The 23,703-nt window shown below is 48.2% G+C and overlaps 2 protein-coding genes across 2 annotated transcripts in view; both read right to left on the bottom strand.

Annotated features, from left to right (window-relative positions):
• LOC148217326 (olfactory receptor 14A16-like) overlaps positions 1–23,703 on the bottom strand; it is a 169,692-nt gene that overhangs the window by 58,688 nt on the left and 87,301 nt on the right. The gene's annotated exons all lie outside the window — the stretch shown is intronic.
• On the bottom strand, positions 2,854–23,124 carry LOC148217328 (olfactory receptor 14J1-like). Its single transcript, XM_088158763.1, has 2 exons — positions 23,009–23,124; positions 2,854–3,729 (listed from the first exon to the last, which is right to left on the bottom strand). Exons 1-2 carry the CDS (start codon positions 23,122–23,124, stop codon positions 2,931–2,933), a joined length of 915 nt encoding a protein of 304 aa, XP_088014889.1. The 3' UTR covers positions 2,854–2,930.

The following is a 23,703-nucleotide window of genomic DNA, read 5'->3' as shown; positions in this document are numbered from 1 at the left end:
GGGCCATAATGGAGTCAAGGACACCACTGACACTGAAACCCACAGGATAGAAAGTTTTGAACACAGTTTTGAATATCTGAAAACAAATATTCTTTATTACATCATGGTGGTCACTGTGGCAAACCTTCCTCCATTCAAGTGCACTGAGCATTGAATGAACAGAGTTTTTATCACACACACTGGTTACATACTCTTTAGCTATCCCCACATTCTTTGAATTTATTGGACACAGTTACACTCCTTATCACAAGTCCTTATATGGTTCTTTGGGGTCTGTCTTCAACATCCAGTGCCTTTTTCAGGGAGCTTCTTCTCAACCTCCACTTTTGAGTGAGGGCAATATTATTTTTTTTTATAATTTCTGCTTTATCAGCCTTGCAGAGCTGAGCTGGCATCCTCCTTGCATTTTGTGTGACTTCTGTTTGCCTCAGCTACATCCTTTATCTGTTTCTCCAAGGCTTGTGCTGTTCTGTTCTCTACCCTTGATCAGTGTAAATGTTGTTCTGTTCTCCTGTCCTTGTCACAATGCTCGCCCCACATGAGGCGTGTTTGCAACCCCCTGCAAGCCATGGGCTTGGGGTGGGCAAGTGTTCCTGAGGGAACAGGGATGGGACAGCTGGGCTGAATGACCCAAGGGATGTTCCATTGCATGTCACACCATGATCAGAAATTAACTGAGAAGCGACGGGCAAGAAGCGTAGGGAATTGCTTTCTTTTTTAAGAACATTTTTATTCAAAACAGCGCCTACACATACAGAATCCACTCCTGCTACAATATGGTTAAGTATTTTCTGCTGCTAGGAGATTTCCTGTGGATTTGCTTTTCTTCTGTGTATGGCCGTTGCTTTTTGTGCTTGCTTGGTTTGTAGGGTTTTTGTTGTTGTGGGTGGGTCTTGCTTTTTTTTTTTTTTTTTGTTTGGGTTTGATTTTCCCCTATTGAACTGCCTTTTTTTCTGATATATAAATTCTACCTGTTTTTGTGGCTTGGTTGACACCTGATGGCAAGACAAATTTACCCAATTCAGTCATTTTGCCAAATTACATTTTGCAGTCACCATTAACCAGATGAATTCGGTCACAGACTCCCTGCAACCTGGCAGCATCCACAAAGGAATTGAAAGTGCATTTCATGCCATTGTAGACATAATAGAAATGTTACACACTGGTGGTCAAGGGCTGGTCACTGAGGGATGTCACCAGGGAGTGGCTGCCAAGAGGACTCTGTGCCATGGATGACATTTGACCCTCATTGTTCAGCCAAATTCTCACCTACCCCATGTTCCTCTCCTGCAGCCCAGCTCTCTCCAATCTGGCTCTGAGGAGAGCACAGCAGACCATGTCCCAGGCCTGGCTAAAGTCTGGGCACACAACATCCCCTTCTATTCCCTCCCACGGGGGTTCTGCAATCCCTGCCTTGTGCTGCCAGTGCCTGGAATGGCTGCAGGAGGATTTGCCACCTGCCCTTCCCTGCTGAGCCTGACCAGTCTGTGGCTGTCCCAGTGCCCCTCCTTGCACTGTTTGCAGACTGGTTCCATGTCTGCCCTTCCCAAGTGCCCAGGACCCTCTGGGATGGCTCTGGCCTTTCCAAGGGGTTTGAGAGAGGTCTCACAGTGACACTGCCCATCCTTGTCAGCATCCCTGACTCCAAAGGCCTTTTCCACATCCCTCAGCTCCTGGTCAGTGCCCAGAGCACAGTACAACCCTGTCCAGGTCCTCAGGGTAGTTCAGAAGGAAGGCAGCTCTGATTTCTTCCCAAAAACCTACCATTCCAATGGTCTCTCTGTGCAGTCCTTAGCTGCCTGAATATTTTTTCCTGGAACATCCCTGCCAGAATGTTTCTTTCTATGCAATCCTTACCACAGCCCAGTAATGAGTTCAGGTGTTTTTCCAGAGTGTAGTGACCTCAAGGCATTGTTTGTGCCACCAGAACTGTGCCACCCCCGAGTGCTGATGATGGTGTTTGTGCTCACTCGGGTTCATCTCCCCACACACACACGATGCACTGCTGAAATCTCCTCAGTACAGAGCAAACATGGCCTGCTGGCCTGGTCACTCGGTGTCCCTCCATGCAGGGACAAACAACCTCGTGCAGCTGGGGGAGAGGCCAGTGCTGGGTGTGGTGATTGCAGGGGCTGGTGTGGGACAATTGCCCTGGGGCACCTTCCCAGGCTGTGCCCAGAACAAAGACACAGCCCAGGCCCTGCTCTGCTGCTCCCTCAGGACCATCCCAGGAGCTCTGGCTGTGCCAGGACACTGCTGTGTGCCCCCTGCACACTGCCCCTCTGCCCCAGGCACTGGGCTTTGCTTGGCCAGGGCATTCCTGGAGCACATTGCTGACAGCAGCTCTGGAGGAGAGCAAGGCCTTCCTGCCCTGCCCTCAGGAGATGCCCTTTGCTGATGGAGCTGCTGTGCTGGAGCCCAGCTGTGTCTCAGCAGTGCCCAAGGCCTGTCTCTGCCTGTGGGCACAGCACGGACACGCAGCAGGACAGGGACCAAGCTGCCAGGGCACTGCGGCCTCACAGCCACAGAAGGGCTGGCAAGGAGAGGGGGGAGTTGGGAAGAGCAGATGTGGAAAGAGCCAGGGCCATTGTCCCTGGCTGTGCTGCTGTGCTGGGAGTCTCTTCCTTCCACCTGTGCCCACAGGCACTGCCCTGCAGAGACAGAGAAGGGCTGAGGAAGGATCCTGGACACACAGGGCAGGGCAAGCATTTGTTTTATTTAAATGCACAGCAGAAAGACCTCTTGCATGTCTTTGTGTTTCAATGAAAGGTAGATAGTCATGTAGAAATGGAAAGAGTAACACTAGAGTATTTTGTTAGAAATATTAAAAAAATAGAAAAAGATACTGTAGAAAAAAATGGACAAATGTGGGGAAAAAAAAAAGGTGAGCTTTTAGAAAGTTACATTCAGAAGATTATGCAGCAGAAAAGTTAATGCTTCAGAAAATACAGTGTCATCAATTTTCTCAGGGCATCCTTGAGCTCCTGGTTCCTCAGGCTGTAGATGAGAGGGTTCAGGACTGGAGGCACCACTGAGTACAGAACTGACAGTGCCAGATCCAGGGATGGGGAGGAGATGGAGGGGGGTTTCAGGTAGGCAAACACTGCAGTGCTGACAAATAGAGAGACCACAGCCAGGTGAGGGAGGCAGGTGGAAAATGCTTTGTGCCTTCCCTGCTCAGAGGGGATCCTCAGCACAGCCCTGAAGATCTGCACATAGGAGAAAACCATGAACACGAAACAGCCAAACACCAAAGAGGCACTAAAAGCTAGAAGCCCAAGTTCCCCGAGGTAGGATTTGGAGCAGGAGAGCTTGAGGATGTGGGGTACCTCACAGAAGAACTGGCCCAGGGCATTGCCATGGCACAGGGGCAGGGAAAATGTATTGGCTGTGTGCAGCAGAGCATTGAGAAAGGCATTGGCCCAGGCAGCTGCTGCCATGTGGGCACAAGCTCTGCTGCCCAGGAGGGTCCCGTAGTGCAGGGGTTTGCAGATGGACACGTAGCGGTCGTAGCACATGATGGTCAGGAGGGCAAGCTCTGATCCAAGGAAGAAGAATATCAGAAATACCTGTGCTGCACATCCTGCATAGGAGATGTGTCTGGTGTCCCAGAGGGAATTGTGCATGGCTTTGGGGACAGTGGTGCAGATGCAGCCCAGGTCGCTGAGGGCCAGGTTGAGCAGGAAGAAGAACATGGGGGTGTGCAGGTGGTGGCCGCAGGCTACGGCGCTGATGATGAGGCCGTTGGCCAGGAGGGCAGCCAGGGAGATGGCCAGGAAGAGGCAGAAGTGCAGGAGCTGCAGCTGCCGCGTGTCTGCCAATGGCAGCAGGAGGAAGTGGCTGATGGAGCTGCTGTTGGACATTTCTTGTGTCTTGGCATAGGGATCTGTAAAAAAAGTAATCATGGAATAGTTCAGTTTGGAGAGGATTTTAAATATCCCAGCCCAGCTTGGTGGCACTTTCCCCCCACTGCCTGCCCAGGGCTCTGCTCCCTGGAGCTGTCCCTGCCAGCAGCTGCATCCCTGTGCCCAGGGCGGAGCCCTTCCAGTGCTGCCAGAGCCCAGCCCAGCCCTGGGGGCTCAGCTCTGCTTTGCAGACCCCTCGCAGCACAGGGCACTGCCCAGGGTCCGCTCTGCCTGTGCAGGCTCTGATGGCAACATCACAGCAACCCTGAGGAGGCTGGAAAAGTGACACTGATATTGCCTGGAAGTGCTGATTTCTCTAACTGCCTGCTTAATTAAGATTCGAGAGAAAAAAAAATTACTTTTTCCAACCTGAACTGAGAATTTAATATCTAAATGCAATTTCTCCATCTATGCAACACAGAGCAGTAGATTTTTAAATCAGGATTTTCCTTTTTATGCAGCCCCTGCCTCACTCTGCTCCCCGTATAATCTGTTTGGAAATGTTCTAGATTTAAATGTCATGCTGGGAGCAGCAGTCCTGAACAATGCAGCATCCTCACCACACAATGAGAACACTTCCAAACCTCACCAGCTGTCTCCTTCCACCCAGACCTTGTCCCCCAGTGCTGGGAGCAGCTCCCAGGGCTGGCTGAGAGCTGTCCCTAGTAGGCAGCAGAGTCCCTGCCCCAGCACAGCGCCCTGGGCTGCAGGACCCTGCTCTGCACCACAGCCCTGGGCACCCCTGGCTGCTCTGCACAAGAGATCATCAGAGAATGTACTCACACAGTCTGCAGGCATTGGGATGTTCCAGCTTTAGGAGATCACTGCAGGAGCTGCAGCTGCAGCTGAGGCTTCCTGTGTCAAGGGCTGGGAGTGATTCTGCCCCAGGCACGTCTGAGCATCTTCCCAACCCTGACTGATTGAATCTCTCTGTGCCTCTGTGCTGTGCCTGGGGTGGCTGCAGGCAGTGTCCCAGCCCTGCCGGGCTATGCACAGGAGCTGCCCTTCAGGAGAAATATGTTTTTGAAACTCCTCTTGGTTGCCATGAGACCCAGCTCAGAAGCATAGACAGAGAACAAGGATTTTAATGACCCTCTTGAGGGTTTGGATGTGTCCCTGAGTCCCTGAGAAAGTGTTCAAATAAGTACTTAATAACTCAAAATTAAATTGAAACTCCAAAGTTCATTGAAGTTTTAATGGACTCCACTGAGGGACACAACTCACATGAAAGTGTCCCCAGGTTCCAGTTAGAGCAGAACACTGGAGGCAGTGATGACAGGAGGGAAAAGGTATCTCTGATGCTGAGCAAACCTGGATGTGTTTCAGGAATGCAAAGGGCCAAGGGCTGAGCCCCAGCCCCTGGCAAGGCACATCCTGTCCCTCCCTCATTGCTCAGGGCTCTTCCCGGCCCACTGGGCTCTGGGCATGTGCAATGCCAAGGGCAGCACCATGGGGCGGCCCCTGCCAGGCTGCTGAGCAGGGACAAGGAGGCAATGAGGCCCCAGCACAGCAAGGCTCACTTGTCCCCTGCTGGCCTCAGGCCCAGGGCCAGCCTGCATGGCCCAAGTGCTGCAGGAGTTGGCTGTGTCAGGGCCTTTCAGCTGCTGCCCATCCCTGTGCCCTCTGCAGCCCAGGCTGTCCTACGGTGTCCATGCCCTGCGCCTCTGTCCCTGCAGGCTGTCGTCATCCCCCGGCTGCCCCACCTCGCTGGCCCCTTCCTTTGCTGACAGCTCTGCCTCCTGCCTGCCTCTGCCTGCACACACAGAGCCTTGGGCTGCTCCAGACACCTTCTGGGGGATGTGCTGCACCACAGCCCTGCCCTGTGAGAGAAATTCCTTTCTCCTTTTTTCAACTCTGGACCACCCCAGCTGCATTTGGCATTAATTCTTTCTTTCTGTGGCTCTTTTCCTCTATGTCAAAAGGATCCACCATCTCTGAAACTGATCTTCAATCCCTCCCAGGGCTCTCCTCTATTGTCCTCAGTCTCCACTCCACTTAGCTTCTTTGTCCCTATACAGTGGTCAAGTGCTTGAGTCCATGGGCACTTGGACAAGAGGTATGGTTCTTTTCTCTGGGAAGGAAACCACAGAATCCCAAAATTAAAAGAGGAAAGGCGTTCACCATATGCCAAGGTCAGCCAGACCTGTTTGTCTTGGCTGCATTTGTCTGGGAGCAATCCTTCAATAGATAGAATTTTTGAGGCCAAATTCTAATTTTTACCATGGGTACCTGGAAGAGAAGGATAGTTCTTTTCCATAGGAAGGAAAGCACAGCCCCTGTGTTTCAATGCAGCTGAGAGTGGCCCTCAGGAAGCCAAGGGAAGTTAAACTTGTCAGTCCAGGCAGATTTTGTCTCGGAGCTATAGTTAGATCGATAGAATTTTGGAGATGAATTCCCAATTTTGGCCTTGGATGCCTGGACTGGAATGATTATTTTCCATGGGAAGAAAAGCACAGCCCCAAAGTGTTTCAAAGGCAGATGAGAGGTGGCCCCCAAGAGGCCAAGGCCAGCCAAAGCTGTCTGTCCTGGCAAGTTTCATATGGGAACAATACTTGGATATACAGAATGTTGCAGGAGGGATCCTAATTTTGGCCATTTGTGGCTGGAAGTGAAGGACAGTTTTGTTCCATGGGAAGGAAAGCACAGAGCCCCATTGCTCCAGGTCCATTGGAGGAGAAGTTCTCACCATGCCCAGGTCATCTGAACCTCTCAGGCAGCCCCCAGGAACCCATGCCAGCCAGAGCTGTTCCATGTTCCCTTGGTTCCATGGGGCCGTGCCGTGTCACAAAAGCCTTGTGGTTCCTTGGGGCTCAGCAGTGCCACAGTGTCCCCTTGGTTCCATGGAACACCACAGGACCCCTGTGGTCCCCTTGGTTCCACAAGCCCTGCAGTGTCACAATGGCCCCTGGCTTCCATGAGCCCACGCAGAGTCACAATGGTCTCCATGGGAAGGGAAGCACCGAGGCCCAGTGGTTCAGAGGAGGATGAGACACAAGCACCAGAGACCAAGGCCAGCCACATCTGTCTGTCCTGGCAGGTTTGTCTGGGAGTAACACTTGGATATAGAGAATTTTGAATGTGGAATGTCAATTTTGGCCATTTGTGCCTGGACAAGCAGGATGAGTCTTTTCCATAGAAAGGAAAGCATGGAGCCCCAGTGTTTGGAAGGCAGGTGAGAGCTGGCCCTCAGGAGGTAGAGCCAGCCAGTCTTGACAGAATGGCAGCTTTTGTCTGGGAGCAATCCTTGGATATATGGAATCTGGGAGGAGGAATCCCAATTTTGGCCATGGACACCATGTCAAAATGGATGGGTTTTTCCATATGAAAGAAAAGCAGAAAGTCCAAGTGTTTTGGAAGATGAGAGGTGGCCACCGTAAGCGAGGCCAGCCATTCATCTCTCATAGCATCTTGTGTCTTGGAACAATCCTTGGATATACAGAATTTTGGAGATGGAGTCTTAATATTGGCCATGGGCATCTGGACATAAAATATGTTTAATTCCATAGGAAGAAAAGCACAAAGGCCCAGTGTTTTGAAGGCAAATGAGATCTGGTCCCTGGGAGGTCAAGCCAGGCAGATCTATCTTTCCTGGCAGGTTTCATCTGAGTACAATCCTTGGATATATGGAATTTTGGAGGCCAAATCCCAATTCTGGCCATGGGACCTGGAGGAGAAGGACAGCTCTGTTCTATAGGAAGGAAAGCACAGAGCCCCAGAGCTCCACAGGCAGAAGAGAAGCAGCCCCAGCTGTGCCAAGGTCAGCTGAACCTCTCAGGCAGCCCCTGGGAGGCCAGGCCAGCCAGAGCTGTTCCATGTTCCCTTGGTTCCATGGGGTCCCTCAGAGTCACAAAGGTAACACTTTTAAAACCTGCCATTGACTAGTTCCTAATGCCAGCAAAGATGACTGTAGGGGCTATTGTAACTTTGTCAAATCACTTGTTGCAGTGCCCAACTTATTCATTAATATTTCTGAATCGATTCCATTTGAGACTCTCAATCCTGCTCCTCATATTCCAGTTAAAGCTCTTCGTATTCTGCCCCTGAATTGTACTTGCTTTTGTAACCATGTTGCCCAGCCCTCAAAGGATGTCTTTAGGAAAGAGGAGCAGGCTGGCTGAATTTCAGGGATATTAGTTTGCATTAGTCATTCAACAGGCTTGAGAGACCACTCGGGGTTAAATAACAGTGGTTGTTGGCCTGTGTTCCTTATTACATAGGGGCCAAATTCATAAATTTTAGGTTCAATCTTAGGTGGTGTGGTCTGGGCTTGGGTACTAACATAGGTTACAGTAGATTCAATTGTTGTAATAGGCACTGCCTTTAATTTAAATTTAAATGAGAGCCCAGTAGTGTCATGGCTCCAAAGGCCACATCCACAGTCTGTACTAACGTAAAATTATACCAACAATCTAATTTACTTAGACCATTGCAAATCTCCAGGTGCTTGTCTGTGGGAGAAGTTGAAACACTAATTTGAATTGTGTTCTCATGCTGAGTCCCACTAATCATTCGGGACCCTATTCTGATTGCTTCTCCTATAGTCCCTTGAAGGGACCACGACCTTTGTTTTTGCCATTCCTGCTTTTCATATACCCGGTTTTTGTGCATGACCACAGTTGATAGGTTTAAATCTTTTCTATCAGAACACTTTCCCATGGATCCAGTGTACTGAATGAAAGCTTGGGACCAAGGCCATTCAGCATTATTCTGGCTAGAGGTGCTTTCCAATTCTTGGATTACGCTTATGACTACAAGCAAAACAAACAAAACTCTTCTATTGACTAGATTTCTGCAAACTAAATTACTGAATATTCCCAACCACAATGTACTCATTTTGCTCAAGTAAGTTTTAATTTCATTTCATTGTCACCCAGTGTTACTTTCCAAGGGGCTTCTGGAGCCTTTTTCACTCAAGAATGGTGAATCCAGACACTCTGCTCCTTGATCATAACTGCAATGAAGGTGGTGAGAAGCACCTGAATGGTCCTTCCCACTGTGGCTACAAAGTTTTTCTGTAAGAAACTTAACATATACATAATCTCCAGGCTGTATGTCATGCACTGATCCATCCAGCCCTCTGCCCCGAGTTCCAGCCACATTTTTCTCAATTTCTCTGAGTTGCTTACTTAAGGCTATTGTATAGGCAGGCAGCCTCTCTTCCCCCACTTGGGTAGACAATCCCTTTTGCACTCCTATGGTCTCCCATAAATCATTTCAAAGGAACTTAGATTTTCTTTGGCTCTAGGCTTGGTTTGGATCCACAGCAATGCCAGTGGGAGAGATTGAGGCCAGGGTAAATTAGCTTCTTGTCCTAGCTTAATTAAATGATATATTTTTTCAACTTGGCCACTTGACTGGGGATGACATGGAGTATGGAGCTCCCAGTCTATGCCCAAATGACGATTGATTTGTTGTACTATTTTTGAAATAAAATGTGGCCCTCCATCTGAAGATATTGTGGCTGGAACTCTGAAGCGTGGGATTATCTCTTGTAACAATACCCTGGTTACCTCTCAGGCTTTGTCAGTTCTGGTGGGAAAAGCCTCTGGCCACCCTGAAAAGGTGTCTGTTAACACCAGCCAATATCGATACCCCCCTTTTTATGGGAGTTCTGAAAGGTCAATTTGCCACTGTTGCCCAAGACCATGGCCTTTTCCAATTTGACCAAGTTTTGGGTTGGGGATATTCTTGGGTTTGGTCTGGAGCCAAATGTCAGACTGCTGGGCTACCTGAACGATAATAGAGTATAAATTTCTGGCAGTAATCTTTTCAATTAGATAGCTATACAGGGCATCTGTTTCCTGGTGTGTTTTCTGGTGCTCTTCCCTTACTAATGACCATAACAGGTGAGAAGGGATGACCATTGTCCCTTCTGCAGTAACAGCCCATCCCTCTTGGTTATACATTCCTCCTTGATCCTTAATTAGTTTTCTATCCCTTCTGGTATATACTGGCTTACCTTCAAGGGAGAACAGTCCATCTGGAATTAAAGCTCCCTCAATCGTCATCTCACCTTTTGCTGCTTCTTTTGCCTCTCTGTCTGCCAGCTCATTTCCTTCCTCCAGTTCTGAGCTCACATTCTGGTGTGCCTTAATGTCCATAATTGCTACCTGCTCAGGTAGCTGAACTGCTTTCAGTAGCTGCAATATTTCCTGTGCATGTTTGATGTTTTTCCCTTGTGAGTTTAACAGTCCCCTTTCTTTCCAGATGGCTCCATGTGTGTGTGTACAACCCCAAATGCATATCTTGAGTCACTATAAATATTTATTTTCTTTCCTTTCATGATCTCTAAGGTGCAGGTTAGAGCAATTATCTCAGCTTTTTGTGCAGAGGTATCTACTGGCAAGGCTCCAGATTCTGTTACCTCTTTGCAGGTGGTAACTGCATACCCACCATGTCACTTTCCACTGACAACGTAGCTGCTTCCATCAGTGAACCAGGTTTGGGTGTCATCCAAACCGGTGTCCTTCAGATCTGGGCAGCTGGAGTAGGAGGCTTTGATAGTCTCCAGGCAGTCATGGTGTAAAAAAATCACTTTTCTTGATTTCCACTAAGAAAAGAAGCTGGGTTGATAATGTTAGTCACAATTATCTCTACATTGTCTTGTTTTACCATGATGGCTTGGTATTTTAGGAACCTTTGTGGGGAGAGCCAGTGCCCACCCTTTACTCCCAGCACTGCAGACACTGTGTGAGACACCAATACAGTCATTTTCTGGCCCAGGGTGAATTTGTGTGCCTTTTGAATATTCAGCACCACTGCTGCAAGGGCTCTGAGGCATCCCAGCCATCCCTTGGCTGTTGTGTCCAGTTGTTTGGAGAAGCAAACAACTGCTCTCTGGTATGGACCCAGGTCCTGGGCCAGTATCCCCAGGGCAATTCCCTGCTTCTCATGGGAAAACAGAAAGAATGGTTTACTCACATCTGTGAGTCTGAGAGCCAGAGCTGACATTAGAGCATTCTTCAGCTGGTGAAAGGCCCGAGTGGCCTCTTTTGTCCCCTGGAGTTCTCTGTTCCCATTTGTAATGAGCACGTACAGGGGTTTCATAAGTACACCATCATTATAAATCCATAATTGGCACCACCCTGCCATTCCTAAGAATGTTTGCAGTTCCTTCACTGTTTGAGGCTTTGGGGTTTTGCAGATCTCTTCCTTGCAATCTTGCCCTACAGTCTGATGTCCCACACTAATTTCATAACCCAGATAAATTACCTTTCACTTCACTGCCTGGGCCTTTTTCTTTGATACCCTGTATGCCTCAACTCCTAGAAAGTTTAGGAGGGTTACTGTCCAGGCTGCACATGCCTCTTTCATCCAGGTGGCTATGAGGAGATCATTCCATGTACTGCAGTAGCTTTCCTTCTTCTGGGGGAGCCTCCCAGAATTCCAGATCTTTGGCGAGTTGCTCTCCAAACAGAGTAGGAGAGTTTTTAAATCCCTCAGGCAACACCATCCATGTGAGCTGGTTTTCCCATTTAAATGCAAATATTTTCTGGCTGTCTTCATGGAGAGGGAGGCAAAAGAAGGCATCTTTCAAGTTTAGAACAGTAAATCAAGTTAGCTCTGGTGTTAGGCATGTTAGCAAAATGTATGGATTTGCTACCACAGGATAGAGATCTTCAGTTATTCTGTTAACAGCTCCTAGACCCTGTACTATCCAATATGACCCATCAGGTTTTCGGACCTGTAAGATGGGACTATTGAACTCAGATTGACATTCTTTTAAGAACCCTAATTGCAAAAAGTTTTCAACTATTGGGCTAATTCCTTCCCTGTTCTCTCTTTTCAAGGGGTAGTGTTTAATTCTAACTGGTTGCTTTCATTCCTTCAGTTTAATTATTAGATGAGATGCATTTTTCTTCCACCCTGCTACATTAGAAGTTCACACTCCAAGAAATACTTGATTTATTATTTCTTCACTAATTTCTCCCTCCATTTGAACAGCTCTTAATAATAAACTTAATGCCTCTATGTGCTGTTCATCATTTACCTCCAGAATAACCTCCCCAATTGTAAATTTAATGGTTATTTGTAATTGTTCCAAGTCTCTCCCCAAAACATGCCTTGGGGAACTGGGCAGGTATAGAAATTTATGAATGCTCCATTGCTTTCCAAGCCTATACTTCAATGGTTTACAAAAATATGCTTTTTCAGGTTGGTCAGTTGCTCCTATTACTGTAACATAATCCTTCCCCACAGGTGCTATAGTTAAAGCCAAATATGTTGCCCCTGTGTCAACCAGAAGTTTCACCTCTTTGTCTTTTTCCCCCAGCTTCAATTTTATAACCAGTGGATCTCCTGGGGTGCGATCTACTGGTCCTCCTCAGTCTTCTGTCACGTGTGCAATTAGTTCTCCCTTTTCCTGAGGGCCACCACGTCTTCGTTCTGGGCATTGATTTTTCCAGTGACCATATTTCTTACAGATCACACACTGGTCTCTGCCCAGCTGGGATGGGCCTTGTCTAGGTGGTCCCTGTCCGTGTCTTCCTCTCTCCCTCTCATGACAGCCACAAACTTCCTCATTCCTTGTTTATATCCTTCTTCCCTGTTCCTAAAGACTCTCCACGCCTCATCCACCAGTCTCTAAGTTCCTCCAATCCACCCCCCGTATCTTTTGAAGTTTCCATCTTATGTCACCCGTAGGTTGCCCCAGGAATAAACTGACTGGCTGCTGTGTCCCTATGTCAGACCCAGGCTCCAGTGGTGTGTGGCAGCCATTGCATCCCTTCATCGATCGAGGAATTTGGATGGTGGCTCAGAGGGCCCCTGCTTAATTTCATACAACACTGACCATTTTGTAGTTTTGGGAATGGCTTTTTCCATTCCCTTTGCAATCCACTCCTGATAGCTTTTCAACTTTCTCAATTCTGCTGATCTGTTTGGGTCCCACTGTGGATTTTGGAGTGGGAAATAATCTTTAACATCCAATTGTTGCTTTTCATAATAACCTTCTGCCAAATCCCCTGACATTTTTATAATTAATTGTTTCTCTGTCTCAGTCAGTGCATCCAATAATAATTGCATATCCTTCCAATCTGGATTATGTTATTTTATTATAAATCACAGACATTTAGCTATGTTAACTGGATCACTGTGGTAATTTTTAGCAACCTTTTCCCATGCCTCCAAGTCGATTGTGGAGAAGGGAACTTTAACCAATACCATTCCTCCCTCTGGTCCCCCTGCCTCTCACAGAGATGCCTGTAATATGTGTGCCTGTTAGCTGAGTTGTGATTGTTCTCTTTAAAGAGCCAAGCAGCTAATGGTTGCTATAAAGTTGTTTATTGCAAAGGCACATCAGTCTCAAAAGGCAAAGGGTCACAAACGTTCAAGTCCATGCTAAAGTTTTGGTATAGAGTCCTAAATAGGTAAAGTCCCAGTCAGAAGCAGAAGCTGCTCCCGAAGGTCCTGAAAGGCCAATGTTGCTGGGGCAGCTCCTGTCATCTTTAGGTGATGATGGTGGTGGTGAGGAGAGAAGTGAGAGAGCAGGAACAAAATCAAAAGGCAAGAAGCAAAAGGTGAGTCTCTCCCCAGTGCATAGATTCTTATATCCAAACTTCCCAACAAGCTAAAGACACAAACTCAAACCTAGTTCTAGTTTCTTAGCACACCAGCTATTTATAAACTACATATATGTTCTATCTTGTTCTATCTAAAAAAATGTAAGCAATATTCTTAGTATAGTTTTATTATGTCTAAAACTATGTTCCTGGAGCCTCCACAGAAACACTTGTATCTAAGGCTATATTTTTCAACCCTCACTAGAGCTCATGCTTCTACACTGGTCTCTGAGATCTTTACTCTCTAAAAGCACTTAAAACTTATTCTTACTTTCTTCCTTATTCTAAAACTTAAACTTACACCTCTACTTTATGTGTGAGTGGCTTAATATACTTGAATCCATCCAAAGGTTTTAATTCAATCCCTGCACTCTGATTTCTCTCTGAAGAATTCAGAGACACTTGACTTGCAGACTCCAACATCTGTTGTCTAGTCTGGTGTGTGATCAGAAGGGGGTCTCCATCCTCTGAGTCCTCATCCCTTTCCTGTTTTACCTGGGGGGACCTCAGAAAATCGTCTGCCAGATCTTGTTCCTGGGCCACAGTCTGGTAAACCTTATCAGATTTTGTGCATCTTTGCCCTATACTACACACTGAACAACACTGCTTGAGCTTTCCTCTCTTATTCTCCTTCTCTAGGGCCAATACCAGAGGGTCAGATGGAGCCCTGAGCCCACAGTCCCTCTGCCATTCGGGGTGATTTTGAAGGGAGAAATCATATCTGCACATGATACATCTGTCCACTTTCCTCCCAAGAAATAGCATGAGCTGTAATAGCGTGTTAAAATCCAAAGTTCCACTGGGTGGTCACTTCACTCCATTGTCTGATTTATATAAAGGCCACCAGTCCTTGCAGAATCTAATAAGATCTCTCTTGTTTTCTGGGCCTCCTTGTGCAGCAACGTTTTTCCAATGTGCAATAACACAGCCTAATGGACTGGCCTCTCTTTACTTTGTCCAGTTCCCATTATCTTCTCCTTGTCTTGTCTTGTTTCCACCCAAACTTTTCCTCACACAATTTCATTGTGTTTTCCCAGTTTTCTTCCCACACACAACCCCAATTTGCGGGCATCCAATATTACTTTCCACATACTAATTTCAGAATTTTAGGTTCAGCATCGATTTGATTAGGGTTATTTTTCAATATACTCTTGGGGCATGCACACTGCTGGTTATCAGAGCAACAATACCAATGTATTTCACAATCTCTACACTGTAATAAACCCCACGCCAGATGCCAGCCCCTTGATCCTCTGACAGCTCTAAATCTCCCACAAAGACAAATTATCCTGTTCACCCCTTCTGGAATCTCTACTGCAGGTTGTTCCCAGTCTAAGGCTACAAATCTTCCCACAGAGGCTCCGTATATCCCTCCTAGACAGACCTGTTCCTTCCCTCTTTCTATCCAATGATTTACTGGATCAATATATTCCCAGTTATCAAGTTCAAACCACTGCTGAGGAGAGACTCTTTCAATTTGTTGATCTACTCTTGAAACAAACACTAACCACTCTGTGTTCAATCACAACACTCCTCTGTTCTCACTTGCACTGGCCCCACACTGACCCCACTCCTTCGCTTTTCTCCGGCTGCCTCAGTCACCCGAGGCTGGAAAGGCACACAGAGCTCCACACTCGCTCATTCACTCACTGACACACTCAACAACTCAACATGTCCGGACTTAACAGTCACACAAAACAGCAGCAAAATCAAGGGTTCACTCAACTCACCCCAGAGTCGCTAGCGGGCTGCTCTATCAGCTCAGTGAGACCCCTCTGTCAGTGGCGTTATCAGCCGGGGATCGACCCCTCTCCCTCTGTCTCTGGCCCCCTTGGCCAGCAGCTTGCAAGCCCACTGAGACTGTGCTGAGTGTCAGACGTCTCTGTACGACTCACCAGCAGCCCTGTTATAAATATTTATTACATAGTGTTTTATCCACAGTGCCAGCAGGTCGTTGTCTGTCCCCGCGGTGAGTGAGCCAAGGTTCAGGATCCCTCCAGGAAAAAATCCCGGGACACCCCTCAGGGTGTCTGCCCTGGTGGTGCTCCCTCAGCCAGACAGATCTCCTGGCTGGCTTGCCAATAATGAAGCACAGAAAAACTCCACAACTCGTACAAGTTGAAAAGTAGGTATGAATAATTTATTCAGCACTGAGGTGCATGGGGGATAGCTCCTTCAAAAACATGCACACCTTTGGTGACTTGTGCCTCTCTTTCTATTCTCTACAAGTTAGAATTGCACAACGCACCTAATACATATTCATTTCCTAACCCTGCCTGTCCCCTCTTGGTATTATAATTAACTCCACGCCTCTTTGTGACTGCACACTGCTCCTTGTTGGTCGCTCTGGTCATCGTCTGGAGGTCCTTGGGATGAAGTAAACAGTCTTCCTCTCAGTTGAACTTTTCACCTTGCCTTCTTTGCACATGTGTATTAGCTTTTCCTCACCTTCCAGACCTTGATACCAGTTTTCACTTGCTCAGGGGTCTGAGGAAACCTCCTTATATGGAAGAGGCCTCGTTCTTCCACCCTGTTTATGCATTCTTGTTCCATCTTATCTTGTAGCCTTGCTCTGTTCTCCTGTTCTTGCAAAGACAATGAACATTAAGCATTCATAGAATCATGTCACCCCCCTTCTAGTTAAAGCATCCTCCTGTATTTTTAATCTTTACACTTTAATTTTAATTTTAATTTCCCCCTGTTTCATCATGAGGTCCCCACAGTGTTCCAGTGATCTCCATAGAAGGAAAGAATCAAGCCCCAGTGGTGCAGGGGCAGTCACAGGAGGACAAGGCCAGCCAGACTTGACAGTACTGGCAGATTTTGCCTGGGGGCAACCCTTGGATCTACAGTATTTCAGAGGTGGAAACCCAATTTCAGACATGGGCACATGGAGGACATGGATGGTTCTTTTCGATAGGAAGGAAAGCACAGAACACCGATGTTTCAGGGACAGATGAAAGGCAGACATCAGAGGCCAAGGCTAGACAGGCCTGGCAGGTTTTGTCTGAAAGCAACTCTTGGATTTAAGGAATTTCACAGGTGGAATCCCAATTTTGTCCGTTTCTGTGTAGATTAGAAGGATGGTTCTTTTCCATTGGAAGGAAAACACAGAGCCCCAGCATTTCAAAGGCAGATGAGAGGTGAATCCTGGAAGGCAAAGCCAGCCTGACCTGTTTGTCCTGACAGCTTTTGTCATGGACCAATCCTTGGATATATGGAATTTGTGAGGAGGAATCTCAATTTTGACCACAGACACCTTGAGAAGGACAGTTCTTTTCCCCTGGAAGAAAAGCCTGGAGCCCCAGTGTTTGCAAAGCAGGGGAGAGGCAGCCCCCAAGAGGCCAAGGGCAGCCTGACCTGCCTGTGCTGGCACCTTCCAGTTAACATGCCTTGGTTCCATGAGGCCCTGCAGGGTCACAATGTTCCCCTTGCTTCTGTAGTGGCACAATGGCCCAATGACACCATGAGGTCCTGCAATGTCACAATGACTTCATGCTTCCACAGTGCCCTGATGTGTCACAATGGCCCCTCGGCTCCACGTGCTCTCACTGTGTCACAAGGGCTGCTCCATGACACTTTGAGTTTCACAAGGTCAGAATGAACCCTTGGTCCTTGGGGCCCTTGAGTTTCATAAAGCTCTTCTTGACTCTATGAGGCACAAAAGTCTCAGAATGAATCCATGAGGTTCCAAAGTGTCTCCATGGTGTCCTTGGATCTGCATTGTCACAACTGGCCCATGGTTCTATGAGGTTCTGCAGTATCACCATGGTCACTGTCAGAGGCTGGATGAGATCAATGTCCCAGACACCTGGGGATGAGCTGTCAATCAGTCACACACTGGGGTGGTGCTGACCCAGGCTCTGATTGCCCCAGCAATCACAAGTCCCACCTGGGGGAGGCCCACGAAGGCCCAGGGGCTTAAAACACGGAGCAGGCGCTCAGCCCATGGTCCATACCCTGCCTTCTCCTGGGATCTGTGTCTCACCCACACTGGAACCCTAGGAGCTGGGAGCCATGTGTGTGTCTGTCTATAGAGCTTCTGTCTTTCTGTCTCTCTTTCCTTCTAATGCTCTTTATATGGAACACCATTATTTTTGGGCACCGCAACAACCTAAATGTTTAAAGATTTTGAGGTTAAGTGGAAAAAGTTAATGAAGTTTCTGCTATGATAAGTGTTTTATGTTGAGTTGGATGTTATATTAAATCGTTTTCCAAAGTTCCTTGGTTTTCTATACCACTAAAATTTTGTGTCATTTTGACCTCTTGAGAATATCTGTCTGGGGTTTCTCCTGTGCACTAAACTCAAGTAAAGGAACCTTTGGTCACCCCCAGCATTTCAGTGTTCTGGGGTGTTACAGCCCTGCAGGCTCACCATGGCCTCTTGTTTCCATCAGGCCCTGCTGTGTCACACTGGCCCTTGGTTCCATGAGCATCTGGAGTGTCACACAGCTTGATGACATTTGTCCTTGCTGCCCCTGCCATCCCACTGCCCCAGCAACAGCCCCGAGCCCCCCGTGAGGGACAGGCCCTGCTGGGCCAGGCCTGGGCTCAGGCCTTGGCCTTTCTGCTTCCTCCAGCCAGCCCAGGCCTTGCTCAGCATTGCAGTTCCCTGCTCACAGCCTCGGGCTCCTGCAATCCTGCCCTCAAGGATCTGCTCTCACCAGTCCCTGGGGAGCCTTTGGCACTCCCTGCCCTCAGTGGGGCCACTGATGCTCCAAGGGACTTGGAGTTTTGCTTCTGACTCCTGGAGCAGCTTCTTCAACCTTCTCTCAGTGCCTGAGGGTCCTGGACTCAGCCCCAAATCCACTGTGAGGATGATGAAAATACAGAAAGCCTTCAGGAGCTCTTTGTCTTACTTCAGGGCTTGTGCAGCTCATTGGAGTCAGTTTGGAGTTCTGTTAAAGAGAAGATTTCAAAGTGAGCCTTATCACTTTTTTTCTTTAATCAAGTGAGTATTTTGTTTCAAATTACAGTTCAGAGAAGAGCTGATAGAAGCGTTTCCCAAGTGATCTTGATGCTGAATGTCTCCTTAGGAGGTCTGGGCCCACAGAAGAATGAGCCCCTTGCAGGCTGACCCTGTTTGGACAACCTGCTCCTCACCCCCAGCCTCACCATGTCTGACATTGCCCACCTGGGACTGACATCCCTGTGCCCTGCAGCAGAACCTTGTCCCCTGAGCTCTGCAGCTGGGTGTCCCTGCCCATTGCACCATGTCCCACCTGCTCTCCTCAGGGCTCTGCCTGCACACAGACCCAGGAGAAGTTTTCCTGTTTGTGAGGAAAGAATGGAAAAGCCTGAGCAGATTTCCTAAATAACAAACCCCACTGAGGAACCACATGCTCAGTCCAGGCTGTCTGGAATGATGTCACCTTTCTACAAGGGACAGTGTTACCAGCAATGATCTCTGTAAGCAGAATTCTGAGTCTTTCAGCTGAATTCTCTGACCCTGTCCTTTCCCTGGGTCTTTGTTGTAGATGGAAGCTGCTGGTGCCACCCTCACCTTTAATCTCACTTTTGAATGCAGACAGATGTTCCCAGGTGTGTTAAGCAGGATTTGTTCAATATTTATGCAAAACTTTTGTGTTCTGGTGGAGCGAAGGGGCCATTTTGACACTGAGGGTTGTCATGGAAGCGAGGAGTCAGTTGTGACACTGGGGTCCCATGGAACCAGGGCCATTTTTGCTCTGCAGAACCAACACAGCTGCTGGACCTTTCCTGATTTTGGGAATCAGGACTTGACACCGAAACTGTAGAGAGTCTTTCATTGCCAGCTGGGACACATGGGGGGATATTTCCACCAAACCACGTGTACCTGGTCAAGACAGGTTCCAGGTATAAATACACATTGATCCCACAAGCCCACGCCTCCCTGCCCACCCATCTCCACCTTCTCCTGCTTTGTATTATAATTAGCTGCCACCCCTCCTGGAGGTTGTGTTTGGTGGTCTTTGGGATGAAGGCTGTATGTCTTCCTCAGTAATCGCTGTTTGAGCTCTGCTTTTGGGCAGGTGCAGTGGAGGTTTGGCTCTCCCTCAGGTCAGCTTGTCCCACTCAAAACCACCTGGCTGGTCCTGGCTGGTTTCTGGAGCCACAGGTTTCTGCTTTGTTGGGTTTGTACAATAGCTAGGTCTTGCTTTGCTGAGTTTTTGCAATATATCTTCATGGTTTTTTCCTGGTACCTAAGTTCCAACGTGGTTCATTACATACTGTTTCTGCTATGTGTTCTATTTCCCCTCCTCTTGCTTAAGCATATTATATGCTTTTAAAATTTTGAATTTTCAAAACCATATATGTTCCCCATCTCATTTCCCCCCCTTTTCTTCTAAATGATACAAATTCTTTTGCTTTCTATGATACCTATCATACTCTTGATGACTGTCTTTACCTAATTGATTCGATAACAGGATAGGCATTGTAGCCATTCTTCGTGACTGTTTCAAATTCCAGAAAATCATAACCAAGAACAAAACTTAAACTCATCAGAACTAATAAAACTACTATCAGATGACACAGTCAGTGTAGAAACCCTGTTGCAGTAGGAGACCACCCAAAAAGTACATCCCACCAGTGGTGAGATGTGTCTCCCTCCAACCTTCTATGGTCTCCTTATAGTCTGTGTCATGGTGTATTGTGATCAAGATCTTCTTTCCCATACTTCTAATTTCTTTAAGAATTTCCTGAAGATCTGTGTTTTAGTAGCTCTATAACTAGAGTGAGATTCATTCTTATGGGCACAGGCAATACATCCTGCACAGTTGTCATGTTTGCTTTTATATACTGATGTGATACAACAGGTGCCCAATAGGAGAAATTGCACCCCTCAATTCTGACCAAGTTACAAATGCACAAATCAGATTGTGTTTCCTTTATAATGAGCTCATCCACTATTATGGTGGGGCATGCTGTTCTGAGGCATACACAACCCTGATCTATATATACCAGCAAGGTTGTCTGGTTGACTGAATGGATTCTGAAGAGACAGATGCTTTGTTGTGTATCCAGGCAGATATCTCGGTCATTGTTTACATTTCCTTCACATACAAACCTCAGTTGTTTTCTTGTGGCACATAGCTCTATGTTAATAATCTGCCACTTGCCTTTAACCTCTTGTGCCCACGTTCTGTGTTCAGATAGATGTAGCACAGTTCCCTCATGGTTTAATTCTAAAAGCCTTGGTTTCACATCCCTCTATTTTAAACCTGAATTCAGAACAGTTAGTTAAGCATGTGTCACAACATTCAGTACCAATTTGAATGGGTTTTAGAAGTCCCTGATGGAATCCTTCCTGAACAAATGCAACTTTGCATCCCCAGACATCTTTCCCTGTCCAGACAGTTGTGTTTGATATTTGTAACACCTGCCACAGAGACTTAGGAGAGTCAAAGTCAGAAGCTTTCCCCTGACACATATAAATGCCAGTCCCATTGTATATAGGAGGTCTTGCACACGTCTGCCATAGCCATGGCTATGATCATCAGAGCCACAGCTTTCCAGGCTGCACCTGCCTGATTCTCCATGGTGACTGTGAAGCCTTTTTGATTCCAGTGTGATGTATCTATGCTGCTTGTTCTCTGATCTTGATAGCAGTGAAGGAGGTGAGGAGCACCTGGTATGGTCCTTCCTACTGTGGTTCCAAAGTCTTTTCTGTGAGAGACTTCACATACACACAATCTCCAGGTTGTACATTATGTACTGGTCCATCCAATCCCCTACACCAGCTTCTTTATACGTCTCCTGATATTACTGAGTTGCTTCCCTAGGGCCACCATGTATTCTGTGATAGTTTCTTCCCATATTTGTGCTGATGTTCCCTTCTGTATTGCATGACGTCGCCGATACAGGATCTCAAAAGGACTCAGCCTTTCCTTTGCCCTTGGTTTAGTTGGGATGTGTAAAAGGGCTAAAGGAAGGGATTGAGGCCAAGGCAGATTGACCTCCTGTCCTAATTTAACAATTTGCTGTTTGATTAAATGATTCATCTTCTCCACTTGTCCACTTGACTGGGGATGATATGAAGGGCTGGAAGGAGGATCTGGAGACCTCCAGGCTTGTCAGCCTGACCTGGGTGCCTGGTGAGGTGATGGAACAGATCGCCTTGAGTGCCATCACAGGGCACCTACAGGATGGCTGAGGGATCAGAGGCAGCTCTCTCAGCCTGGCCCCAGATCAGAGGAGTTCCAGCCCTGCAAATGTCCATTGCGACACTGCAGGGCTTCATGGAACCAAGGGTTGATTGTCACCCTGTGGAACCAAGGAGGCCCTTGTGACACTGGAGTGCCTCATGGAATCAAGGGGCCACTGTGACACTGTGAGGCCCCAAGGAGAACATTGTGAGACTGTGGGGCCTCATGGAGCCATGGAATTCCATTGTACCACTAAGGGTCCTCATGGAACCAAGGAGAGCATTGTGGCATTGCAAGGGCTCATGGAATCAAGGAACCCTTGTGATACAGGGGAGCCAAGTTTCCATTGTGACATTGTGGGGCCTCAAGGAACCAAGGGGCCATTATGACACTTCAGGGCCTTGTGAAAGCAAGGGGATCATTGTGACACTCTGGGGTCTTGTATAGCCAAGGGCCAGTGTGGCACTGCAGGGTGTCATGGAAGCAAGGGCCGTTTTAAAGCTGCAAGGCCAAGCAGATCATTGGGACACTGTGGACCCTGATTGAACTGATGAGAATATCGTGACACAGTGAAATCTTATGGAAACAAGGATCCATTGTGACACTTTGGGGTCTCATGTAACCAGGAGTCCAATTGTAATGCTGCAGAGCCAAGGAGATCATTATGACACTACAGGGTCTCATGGAACCAAGGGGCCTTTGTGACACTGCGGGGCCTCATGGAACTGAGGATCTATTGTGACGCATGCTAAAAATCGGAAAAAATAATAAAAACTGCTTAACACCAAGGGAGCAGTAAGAAGCAGCATTCTTTATTCAGCCAGAGGCACAAGGGGGGATAGCTCCTCCCAAAGATGTGCATGCTGAGTACAGGAAAGTTCCTGCTTACAGACTGTATTTTACATACCTATTCAGTGTTACACAGAAAAACCTTACATAGGATAATCCTTTCCCTGAAATCATCAACATATTTTCTCTCCCCTTCATAGATGTGTTCTTCTGTACTGGGGGTCTTGTGTACTGGTGGTTGGTGATGCCACAGTCACACCTGACTGCCTGGTGAATTGTTAAAAGTTGGATCAACTGGAGCTGTTCGCTTTCCAATTCTCCTTCTCACACAATGGGCATTGTGCAGTTCCATGGGCCAGTGGTTTTTGAAGAACAAGCATTGTGTGTGCTCCCCAGGTGGAGATGGTTTTCATCTGGTAACACCCCCCATTTAAGGCTTGTGAAGCTTCTCTTCTCTTCAAGCCTTTCTAATCCTCACATCAGTGTCTGCTGGAATTCAATCCCCTCCCCATCCCACAGCAGCCCTGCTTTTCCCTCCTCCAGCCTTGCTCTCCAGCACAGCCATGGAGGCTCTTTGATCTCTTGAGTGTTCCTGCAGCCACCAAGGCCAGCTAAGCTCTGTCCTTGCCACAGCCAGCCCTGCCCAGCACAGGCCATGCTCAGCAGTTCCTTGTGTGTGCCTGGCCTTCCTGTCAGCCCCGGCAGCGGCTCCGTGGCCCCTTTGTGCCGCGCTGGCCCAGCCATGGTGGCCCAGCCCCTGTGCAGGCCCAGCCCAGGACAGGAGCATTGCGGGTGGGAATGGCCCCTCTGCCGTGGTGCCCACAGCAGCCCTGGGGCTCTGTGCCCCATGGGCTCCCTGCTGGGCAGCCTCTGCCAGCTCCTGCCCAGCCCGTGGCACCTGTGGGCCTGCACTGACAGCCCTGCCCCGGGCTCTGCTGGGCTCTGGGCCAGCACAGAGGCCGGGCAGGGCTGGCCATGGCCGGGAACAGGCCCTGAGCCCCGCAGGAGGATGGAGCTGGGCCACAGCCAAACTCAGCCCAGGCCAAAGCTGGGCTCAGCAGCCAGGGCTGGCAAGGGCTGGGGACAGAGGCTGGCACTGACAAATGTCCTGGGCCCCCTCCCTGCTCTGTGCAGGCCACCAAGGGCACAGAGCAGCCTCCTCTCTGGGCCACTTGCCTGTTTGCAATGCCTTCCCCAGGCGCTGGCCCTGCCCCACAAGGCCTGGGCTGAGTCCTGCCCCTGCACGCTCAGCCAGGCTGACATGGCCACTGCTGCTTTCTCTGGCAGGCTCTCTCAGGCCAGCCCAGCTCCCTGCAAGCTGTG

This window comes from Sturnus vulgaris, unplaced genomic scaffold (genome assembly GCF_052056855.1).
Source record: "Sturnus vulgaris isolate bStuVul1 unplaced genomic scaffold, bStuVul1.hap1 Scaffold_87, whole genome shotgun sequence".
Lineage (NCBI taxonomy): Eukaryota > Metazoa > Chordata > Aves > Passeriformes > Sturnidae > Sturnus > Sturnus vulgaris.
Note: the sequence above shows the minus strand (reverse complement) of the source record. Positions and strands in the feature narration are given on the sequence as shown.